The sequence below is a fragment of the Anabrus simplex genome, chromosome 2, assembly GCF_040414725.1.
Source record: "Anabrus simplex isolate iqAnaSimp1 chromosome 2, ASM4041472v1, whole genome shotgun sequence".
NCBI classification, from domain to species: Eukaryota; Metazoa; Arthropoda; class Insecta; order Orthoptera; family Tettigoniidae; genus Anabrus; species Anabrus simplex.
The window spans coordinates 542,063,103-542,075,200 of record NC_090266.1 but is presented as its reverse complement, the minus strand read 5'-3'; the positions used below and the strand labels follow the sequence as shown (position 1 = coordinate 542,075,200).

At 36.8% G+C, this 12,098-nt stretch overlaps 1 protein-coding gene across 1 annotated transcript in view; it reads right to left on the bottom strand.

Annotated features, from left to right (window-relative positions):
- LOC136863591 (probable RNA-binding protein 46) overlaps window positions 1–12,098 on the bottom strand; it is a 290,814-nt gene that overhangs the window by 81,091 nt on the left and 197,625 nt on the right. Inside the window, exon 6 of the mRNA XM_067139969.2 lies at window positions 1,264–1,399. Coding sequence (XP_066996070.2) covers window positions 1,264–1,399 — 136 coding nt within the window. The remainder of the gene's footprint in view (window positions 1–1,263; window positions 1,400–12,098) is intronic.

The following is a 12,098-nucleotide window of genomic DNA, read 5'->3' as shown; positions in this document are numbered from 1 at the left end:
ATTATTATTATTATTATTATTATTATTATTATTATTATTATTATCATTATCATTATCATTATCATTATTATTATTTCAGTTTGCTTAATGTCCCACTGATGTAGATAGGTCTTATGGTGATGGTGGGATTGGGAAGTGCTAGGACTGGGAAGAAAGTGACCATGGCCATAATTATGGTACAGTCCAGCATTTGACTGGTGTGAAAATGGGAGACCATGGAAAACAATCTTCAGGGCTGCCAACAGTGGGGGTTCAATCCCAATATCTAGTAAATGCAAGCTAACAGCTACATGACCCACACCATGCAGCCACTTGCTTGGTTGTTGTTATTTCACACTATCCTTAGCCAAACCTCAGTAGATGATGAGGAGATACAGTGTGTTTTGTGAGACTGTGAGATCATTATCAATACTCAGGTATATAAGTTCTCAGGTTGTATCAGTCCAAAATATTGGACTAACAGCAAAGATATGTTCTGGAGTGTGATCCATAACTGATATCTAAGTTATAAAGATCTTACTTCAAAATTATAACTTAAGGAGTAGCACGAAGTTGACATGGAAAATGGATGGAAAAAGCAACTGACTTAGGGATCAAGTGGTATAGTCAAGCTCTTGCTATCTGAGTGAACAGAACCTTCCCTTGTATTGCTGTGTGAGATTCCAAGTCGTCCGGTCAGTTAACTATCCATCCAGCCAGCCAGCTAGCTGTTGATTCTACAGTTTACTGTTTTTAGACGTTGTTATAAACTGTTTCATATAAAGCTATGGATAACATGAAAAGCAAATGTCATAGCGAAGACCAAGTTGCGACTCAGGTTATTAGTTAGCTTGGAGCCACGCTGAATTACATTTCATGAGATATGGCTGGAGTGGTGTAATTTTTGTAATGAAGTTGAAGATTACTGGTGGGTGAATGGTGAGCAAATGCTATTACACACACTATCCTTGGCCAGACCTCAGTAAATGATGAAGAGTTGCAAGCTGTTTTGTGAGATTGTGAGACCATGAAAAGCAAACTACAATCATCCAGCCAAATAAATTAATTAGAAAACCACCTAATATTGCAGCCATGCACAGAAGGAAGGAAGGAAGGAAGGAAGGAACAATGGGGTAGCATGCATATACAGAGTTGGTACAGTTGCTCATGAGAAAGGTTCCAACTACAACTGCAAGTGTAAGTGGAAATATTAAAATAAGAGGAGTGTGGAAAAGGGAAATATTACACACTCAAATCTAAAATATAATGCAATATGTCTCTTACCCTTATGTGTGAGAAGGAGTTCATTCATTTTCTTTAATGCATGCTCTGCGGCAACATGTTTAGCCTCTTCAACACTTGTAGTAACTCTATCACACTGAAAAAATGACTGGTCTCCAGGGTAATGAGGAAACTGAATCTAAAATGAAAGAAGATTAAGTTCTGTCACCTTGATCACAACATCCTTAAATAGATCTACAAATTGAAATAGTCTTACACATTAATAGTTTTTTTTTTTGCTAGGGGCTTTACGTCGCTCCGACACAGATAGGTCTTATGGCGACGATGGGATGGGAAAGGCCTAGGAGTTGGAAGGAAGCGGCCGTTGCCTTAATTAAGGTACAGCCCCAGCATTTGCCTGGTGGGAAAATGGGAAACCACAGAAAACCATCTTCAGGGCTGCCGATAGTGGGATTCGAACCTACTATCTCCCGGATGCAAGCTCACAGCCGCACGCCTCTACGCGCACGGCCAACTCGCCCGGTCACATTAATAGTTAATCAATAGCAGATCATGACTGATCTCCAGGGTAATGAGGAAACTGAATCTAAAATGAAAGAAGATTTAGTGCTGTCACCTTGATCACAACATCCTTAAATATATCTAGAAAATGAAATAGTCTTACACATTAATAGTTAATCAATAACAGATCATTCAAGAGTTTATACTGTATTATGGCTGATAAGTGTGATTTGTGGGTCTAGATGACCATGAAATGGATTTGCAAGAATCAGACTGACTGTCTTATCAGTTCTGGTGATTACTTTTGAGGTATGAAATGTTCTGTTATACTTGGCAGGTAACCCATTTTCATTTGACTGATCCTTATAAATACATAGAATTCTTATGAAGAATATTTCATGGGGTAGAGGGTGCGGTCAGGCAGGCAGAGTCTTTTAATTCACGGAGTATATTTTAAGACTTCATCGCAGGGTACCAGGGCATAGGAGCGCAGAAAAGCGGTGACAGCAAGTGCAGTACCTGCAATGGTGAGCACACGTAGTAATCAATCAATCAATCAATCAATCAATCAATCAATCAATCAATCAATCAATCAATCAATCAATCAATCAATTAATCAACCAATCAATCAATCAATCAATCAATCAATCAATCAATCAATATCTGCATTTAGGGCAGTCACCCAGGTGGCAGATTCCCTATCTGTTGTTTTCCTAGCCTTTTCTTAAATGATCGCAAAGAAATTGGAAATTCATTGAACATCTCACTTTGTAAGTTATTCTGATCCCTCACTCCCCTTCCTATAAATTAATATTTGCCCCAATTTGTCCTCTTGAATTCCAGCTTTACCTTCATATTGTGATCTTTCCTACTTTTAAAGACATCACTCAAACATATTCGTCTACTGATATCATTCCACGCCATCTCTCCACTGACAGCTTGGAACATACCACTTAGTACAATTTACGAATTTCATCGTGTTTCTTACATACCACTTAATCAAGCAGCTCATCTCCTTACTCCTAAGTCTTGCCAGCCCAAACTTTGCAACATTTCTGTAATACTACTCTTTTGTCAGAAATAACCCAGAACAAATCAAGCTGCTTTTCTTTGGATTTTTTCCAGTTCTTGAATCAAGTAATCCTGGTGAGGGTCCCATTCACTGGAACCATACTCTAGTTGGGGTCTTACCAGAGACTTATATGCTCTCTCCTTTACATCCTTACTACAACCCCTAAATAACCTCATAACCAAGTGCAGAGATCTGTACCCTTTATTGACAATCATATTTATGTGATCACCCCAATGAATCTTTCCTCATATTAACACCTAAGTATTTACAATGATCCCCAAAAGGAACTTTCACCCCATAAACACAGTAATTAAAACTGAGAGGACTTTTCCTATTTGTCTCGAAGAATAGGCATAATTTTGTTTGTAGAAACTAAACAGAACTAAACTCATGAACTCATCAGCTATATACATGCTCAGGATAAACAAATAAATAAATAAATAAATAAATAAATAAATAAATAAATAAATAAATTAACTCTAGTATTTACAGAAGATGTTGAAAGTGATCTCCCTGGGCTGCGATGCAAACTTCGCATTTAGTAATGAGATTTTGAAATACACTTTGCAGTTCATGGAAACTGATTGAACACAATTGTTCCTAATTTTGATTTTTAATTCCTCTGCAGTTCAAAGATTATTCCTGTAAACTTTCCCTTTGTGATTTCCCCATAGATAAAAGCCACAGGTGCTTAAATCAGGTGAATGAGGGGGCCACAAGTCTTTACTGATGATCTGATCATCATCGAACACTTCCTGCAAACATCGCAAAGAGCTATGTGCCATATGAGCCATCGCACCATCCTGCTGGAAATAGCTGTACTTTTTTTTCTTCAGTCAGTTCTGCAAAAAATGGTTCGAGAATGTTGTGAATATAAGTTGGAAGTAATTGTGCAATGAAATCTGTAGGCTTAGTAAACTCGTGTCCTCATCCTGAGGTGGTGCATGTCATGGACTGAATGACTCTGGTAAGATCATAAATGTAATAAATTTTTTGCATTATTTGCTGATGAATGTGAAATACCCGTTTCCTGAGCTGATCTCCAAAGTGACTTATGTGGAGTGGCTTGCAATCTTGTCTGTATATCTTCTAAGTTCTCTTGTGTAAGAGCTGTTCACCTTCACTGTTTTTTCTTATTAGTTGCGGAATCAGTAAAACACCACTTGTGAACGCGTTGATGCACACAACATTTTGATGGTACTATAGAATTGGGAAACTGTCTACAGAATTTTCCTAGGCACCTTTTAACTGGTTTCTTCTTCTTATGCAAATAACACTCTATCAAAAGTATTCTCTGTGCTGTAGTGTACTTAACCATCATGATAATACCCTTACAACACACCTTAAAAGTCCAATCATTACTAACGAACTGAGCGACACAGCTCATATCCTGCTGCCTTACCTACCAACACTTCTTATCACGCCAGGCTTGAAACAAGTCACATGGCACCTGCTTGGGGATTCCCACGGCCTGTGAACAGAAGTGGGATGTCTTAAACTATACTTCCTGTATAACATAACTAGCAAGATACCCATGCTACGCTACGGTATTATAATGAAATTTATAATTGAATGCTTAATGTTTTATGTATGATCCGCCGAAATTCCCGATCTAAATTGTTTTCTGAGAAAATCCGCCAAAATTGTGATCTGACTCGTTTTCTGAGAGATTATGGCAAAGTTCCTCCCATTTTCCAATCTTTATTTCCAGCAATCGATTTTGTACTTCCCGGGCTAGGTCCAGGTACTCCACCCGGTCAGTTGGGTCCCTAAATCTTTGCCATCCTTTCCTATAAACATTTTTAATATGGATCAAATCCTTGAGGAAATACGGCGTGGTGTCGTCTTGGGTGCCTTGGCGGTACTGAACCCGCGGCCGGACTGTAATTGCAGTCATTACCCGGCCAGGACCCATTTCCGCACATTTTGACGACGGTCCAGAATATTATTATTATTATTATTATTATTATTATTATTATTATTATTATTATTATTATTATTAGTGATGGTCTGGAACCCACTAACAAAATGCAAGACCGCTACTTGGCCGTAAATTACATCCGCAGCCATTGTCATTTTTGACATTATTGACAATGTGACCAGCACCATCGTCGCGCGTAGGAAAGTACACGAGATTTCTGGCGACACGAATGATATACATCCGTGCATTATTGACCGTATTATAGAGGTGAACAATTGCACGGTCATTATCATTCCTATCGTTTATTTCAAATGTGTTTACATTTTTATTTATATGCCAGGAGAATCGACTGTAATCTAACTTTATGTTCTCCAAAGGAAAAGATGGTTCTTGAAAACGAACCCAGGAAATATTAAAAATGATCAGTTTATAATCAGAATAAGTACATTATGAACAGTAAAATCAATTGGTAACAACTAATTTTTCACCCCACTGCTGGTAAAAAAAGAAGGCGTGTTTCCTTATGTTTAAAGGAGATTCCAAATAACAATGTTCACGTCTGTTACATTCAGTTCTGAGATATAAGTATCCCCCATAAAAATAATTCACTTTGCTCACTTCCTTTCACACTCCCCTTCCTTATTGTGAATTTCCCGTTAAGAATACTTGTTTCTTTAATAGTAAAGCATCTTCTAAATACCAATCATCACGACTCTAACATCTTCAGTTTTTGAGATATGTGTCCTCATAAAAGGAATTCAACTCCTTTTCACCCCGCCCCCATGGGGATTTCCCCCCAAAACGCTTTTTCCTTTGTTTTTAAAGGAGATCCAAATACCAATTTTCACGTCTGTAACATCTTTAGTTTTTGTTAGATGCAAATATTCTCATACAATTAATTCAATTATTTTTTCAAATCCTTCAACCCCCCCCAACCCTCATTGGATTTTCCAAGAATATGTGTTTCTTTAATTTTAAACCAGATTCCAAATACCAATTTTCACTTCTGCAAAATCTTTCATTTTTATGATAATAGTATCCGCATACAAATAATTCAACTAATTTTTCAATTTACCTCCCTCCTTTAGGTGGATTTCTGAAAACAAAAAATTACGTATTCCTTTATTTCACGTCTGTAACACCTTCAGCTTTTTAGATATCAGTATCTTAATTAAAAGTATTTAACCCCATTTTCTGTCTCTTTTACCTCTGCACCCAAGTGGTTTTTCAGAAAACCTAAAGTGCATGTTTCTTTACTTTTAACAGAGATAAAAATGGTATTTTTCATTTCGGTAACATGTTAAGTTTCTGTATAAATGCTCATTTTAAAATTTCACCCCCTTTTTAGTTCCCCTTAAGTGGACTTTCCAAAAACAAATCACCTCTGTTTCTTTACTTTTACAGGAGATTCCAAACACCAATTTTCACTTTTGTAACATTTTATGTTTCTGAGATATACTGTAGATATAGTCTTTCTAAAAATTCACCCCGATTTGTCACTCCTGTTTAACCCCCATTAATTGGATTTTCCAAAAACAAATAATACGTGTTTCTTTATTTTAAAAGGCGATCCCAAATACCAATTTTCAGGTCTGGAATATTTTCTGTTTCTGAGATATAAGTATCCCCTATTAAGGCATTCAACCCTCGTTACACCCTATTTCACCCAACCTATTGGGATTTTCCGAAAACAAAAAATATGTGTTTCTTTATTTTTAATGGGGATTATATATACCAATTTTTACATCTGTACACTTTAAAAGTTTTGAGATATAAATACACTCATTTTAAAAGTTCACCCCTTTTCATCCCCCCATTAATTGGATTTTCCAAAAACAAAAAAATACATGTTTCTTTATTTTTATAGGAGATCCCAAATATCAATTTTCAGGTCTGTAATATCTTCAGTTTCTGAGATATAAGTATCCTCATTAAAGCCATTCAACCCACTTTTCACCCTTTTTAATCCCTCCTATTGGGATTTTCCGAAAACAAAAAGTTTGTGTTTCTTTATTTTTAATAGGGATTACATATACCAATTTTTACATCTGTACAATTTAAAAGGTTTGAGATATAAATACACTCATTTTAAAATTCACCCCCGCCCCCTGTCATCCCCATTAATTGGATTTTCCTAAAACAAAAAGTATGTGTTTCTTTATTTTTAAAGGGATCCCAAATACCAATTTTCAGGCCCGTAATATCTTCAGTTTCTGAGATATAAGTATCCTCATTAAACACATTCAACCCCTTTTTCACCCTTTTTCACCCTTCCTATTGGGATTTTCCAAAAACAAAAAAATATGTGTGTGTCTATTTTTAAAGGAGAGTCTAAACACCAATTTTTACATCTGTAAACTTTAAATGTTTTGAGATATAGATACACTCATTTTAAAAATTCACCCCCTTTCACCCCCCCCCCCCCATTAATTGGATTTCCCAAAAACAAAATAATACATGTTTCTTTATTTTTATAGGAGATCCCAAATAACAATTTTCAGGTCTGTAATATCTTCAGTTTCTGAGATATAAGTATCCTCATTAAGGGCATTCAACCCCTTTTTCACCCCTTTTCACCCCTCCTATTGGGATTTTCCAGAAACAAAATAATACGTTTTGCTTTATTTTTAAAGAAGATTCCAAATACCAATTTTTCCATCTATAAACTTTCAGTTTTGAGATATAGATAAACTCATTTTAAAAATTCACCCACCTTTTCAACCTCCCATTAACTGGATTTTCCTAAAACAAAAAAATACATGTTTCTTTATTTTTAATGGAGATCCCAAATACCAATTTTCAGGTCTGTAGTATCTTCAGTTTCTGAGATATAAGTATCGTCATTAAAGGCATTCAACCCGTTTTTCACCCTTCTCCACCCCTCCTGTTGGGATTTTCTGAAAACAAAAAAACACGTGTTTCCTAATTTTTAACTTTAATCGGGCATGTAGCGGTCTAAACGACCGACCTCTAAAAGGTTTGGACAAGTAATCCGTCTGAAGGTCAGCTATGCCTCCCCTCCTCCAGACTATCTCCCCCAAGGGATCATCTAGCCACCTGATAGGGTGGCCCCTCCTCAGTCGCCATGTAGACAGAGAGGTTGATGGTCGAGTCAGTCTGCGGTCTTTTACACCGGTGCGCCCGTTAGTGTAACTTGTGTCATTGTGACCAGTACGCGCCCGGCTGTGTTTTACTAGATTCGTTTAGTTTCGTGTGCATATACATCTCAATATGGATCCTGCTGAAGAGGAAAGGATCCAATTATTGATAGAGAGTGTTGAAAAGGAAGAAAGTGAAAGAATAACTGCATTTGTGAAAGACAGAGACAAAGCAGTAGGATGCCTATTGGAAGAAGTTGATGAGGCAGCAGAAGATGCTTCCAGGCAGCAGCCATACAGTGATGAAGGTGAAACTGACAATCTTCAGGTTAGTGACCATGATACAGATAGTGAGCTATCTGGTGATGACGGATGCGGTGCTGATGTTTCTGAACTGAATTTGACAGGCAAGCACGGTGAGACAGAATGGAGTGCGCACCCAACATTCGCAAGGACTGGTCGTGGACCAGGTCATAATATTGTAACACGCCTTCCAGGGCCTAAAGGTTTAGCCAGGAATGTTAAAAAACTCCAATTGAAACCTGGGAGCTATTATTTCCAGATGATATTGTACAATATTTGGTTAAAACAATGACAATAATTCTTCAGTGTGTTCACATAAAGAAAATAGTGCAAAATTGAACTTGAAATGAACTCAAATATACGTAAAATAATGTATAATTTTCTTATGCATGTTTTTCATAAAGGTGGTTGTTATGCTGTAAAATTAGAATCATTTGAAATACAAATATTTCTAAAAAAACACGGTATTTTAATTGATGATTACTCATGCCAAAAATATGACAGTGACAATGGATGGAGGGGAGGATAAATATATATCTAGTTCAAACAGCTTCCATTTTACAAACCAGAAAAAATAAATAGAACTGAAAGTTATTTTTCAAAGCTTTCAAAATTTATTTGGAAATCAACTCAATTTTCAACAAGTTTTTATTCTTCTAATGCGGTCATTGAGTAAGTAAAAATGTTTTAAATATTATCTAAATAAAAGTAAACTTACTTGCAACAGTATTAAACTTCAACATTTTTATTAGATTCCAAGGCCGTACAATAAATTATGAAAATAATCGCTGCGGTCTAAAAGACCGTGCACACCTGAGAGTGTTCGCCGGAAGAGCGCGCCCGATTGAGGGTTAAAGGAGATTCTAAATACCAATTTTTATATCTGTAAACTTTTAAAGTTTCGAGATATAGATACACTCATTTTAAAATTTAACCCCCCTTTTCACCCCCTTAGCGACGGAATATCCAAAAATCCTCTCTTAGCGAGCACCTACATGTTAATATGAATGCATCTCCAAAATTTCATTTCTTTATGTCCAGTAGTTTTGGCTCGGCGATGATGAATCAGTCAGGACAAGTTATTTTATATATATAGATTATGATATGCAAGAGATCTATATTATGCAGCTTCATTTTAGTTTGTAAATGGAGTTAATATCTCAGTTCTACATGGACTTTCCATCCACCCAAGCAATGAGAAATGTATTTTTTGAAAGTGAGATTGAATCAAAGTGCAGTAAAGCTAATGCAGTTGGTTCGCAGTTGCGATCAACAGTATTCTGTCTCTTAGCAATCTCATCTGGAATAATGGGGCGAGTGCTTGCAATCCTAGTTGCTGCATATTTCTCAGCAAACTCTTCATCCAGCTGTAGAATGAAGTCCCTGCATTTAAGTTTCTTCTCATTCAGTGCATTTTACATTACCCAGGCATTTATTTCTGCCAAATCCAGCAAGTTGTAGAATGTATGAACTGGCCAACACCTGGACGGTGCCTTGGTTGAATTTTTGCAAGCCATTTGATCGACCACATCTACTCCATATTTGATGTCATCATAAACTGTGACTGTGTCTGGCTTTTTTTTTCTGTTACCAGGCTCAAATTTCACATCAGGATGCATAGTGCCGAGAATTAGAACATTTTTGTTGCTCTTTCCCTGACAGATTGTCAGTGGCATATCATGATTTTTGAGCAGTACTGTGTTGTGCAAATTGTGTTTTGCCTTCTTCACACATACTGGTACGTCCCTGCGAGCCTTATTCAAGGTACCAACAAGACTTATTGCATTTGCTTTCAGTGTTTTGGAGAGAGATTAAGTTCCATCAATTTCTTTACTACAAAATCACCAAGGCACTCATTATTTGGCCTAGCATCACCTTTTCCTAAACGTGGGAAAGCATTCACGACATATTTGGAGTCTTTTTCTACCACCATCCAATACTTTTGCGCAATTTCTTGACCGTTAGTGATGGCCTCCTCTTCTGGTGAACAAACTGAACAGTGCTCCTGGCCAGGCCCCCTTTGAGACTGTAAGAAGTACTTAGCTTTACAAGATCTGATTGAATACGAAGGTAAAGTCTGTTTTTGTTTCTCCTTCCAAACATATTTACAGCAAATAAAAATGCACTGGGCTATACACACATAACAGCCTAAACATAAACACCACAGTGATAAAGAAACTAAAATAAACACAGTACTTCTAGGCCTGAAATTTGTAAGAAACATGGCACAAAAATCTATATATAGTACATAAATTATGAATTGAAAGTTTTTAAATGCATACCGGTACCTCCTCTATCAGGATTTACTAGAGCTGTGAATGGCATGTCATCATCATTTTCTAATGAAAAATCTGAAAATATGAGTTGTGATCCTTCATCAGATGAAAAATCAAAGGTTCCCCTTCAGATTGCTCATCTTAAATGTCATTTATGGAGTCAATAATATTTTGTTCTGTAGTCAGTCGTTCACGTGCGCCCACTGTCAACTATTCACACACTATTTACACACCGATACTAAAAAACTGACAACCTATTGGACAACAACAAAGCGTGAATAGTGTCTAACTACGTGATTGTTCAGATACGATCGAGTATTTCGTACCTCACCCTTCCCCTGTAGCCAGTGTGATGTTGTCAGCTTGGGCACAGTATATCTGCTTGGAGAATCTCGGTGAAAGAAGGATCAAAAGGATAAGAAGCTAAATGGAAGAACAGATTTTAACACATTATTAACAATGATGTGTCTAATGTGACCCAGCCGTGGTTCTAGGAAAATCAGGATTTTTAAAAAGGGTTGCTCCCCCCACCCACCCAAACTGAAATTATGTGTGGTTGTTAAGGACCCATATATATATATATATATATATATATATGACCGTAAAGTGGGGTAACTTCGGCCATACAGGGTAACTTCGGCCACTGACGAATAGCAATACTTATTGTCTCCTGCCTCCTAAATTGAAATAGATAAACCATATGCAACAGCTGAAATGCACGTACAATAGAATGCTCTATCAAAACTTGGTAGTCCAAAGAACATTGGCGGTCTCATTTTTGAGTCAATCCATTTTTTTTTGCAGCCCCGACTATTGTCTTGTCTGGTAACAGCAGAAAACAAACTGTTCTCTAGCCCCAGCATTCGATTCTCCATTCCAGTGGTTTATGGGGTCAAAATGTAAGTACGTCTGGTAACTGATCAACCTAATTTGATGCATTTTATTCAAATAGGTTCTTCAGGGAATAGTTTTGTGATGAAAGTTGTCCACTTCCGGGGTAACTTCGGCCATGCCAAGAACGTACAGGAAAACATTACGCGGCCGCGGGTTTTGTAATTACGAGCCTGTTTATTTCAAGAATGCTTTAGAAGAGATTAATAAAGCCACAATAACAATAAACGGGGAAGTTTATCCCGACAGGGAGGAGAAAGACGGTTGCTATTTTCAATGATAAATAGACGGACATCAGTTGACATGGACGAGGCGCAATTGAGAACTTGATTGACGGCCCAGATATTTTCTAATTTAGAAGACAGTGTATTATGAGAACAGTCTACAAGATTGCTTCTTTTTTGATCCCCTTTTCCCTCCATACTATTGGGCTTTATGATTTTCGTACTTTTTATTTATTATCTTTTGTAGGGTAATTACGCAATGCAACACGTAATTTGTAATATCATACAATGCTTGTATGCTTAGGCTAAATGAAATAGTTTCTTCTTTGTGAAAAATGTGAATTTGATCACTATACTTCTGTTTCACCACAAATCGTTTTAATTTGTTTGTGATTGTTGATACTGGGCTTTTTGCAGGCTTTTAAAAAACATTCACAGTGGCCGAAGTAACACTACATCGAAGAAAACTTCGTTTTACGAGATATATTTATGGCGGCCGAAGTTACCCCAAAACATGGGGTAAGTCCGGCCACTCTTTCGATAATCATAATTCATTACTGAATAACAATTAGAATTATGTTCATATTTAGA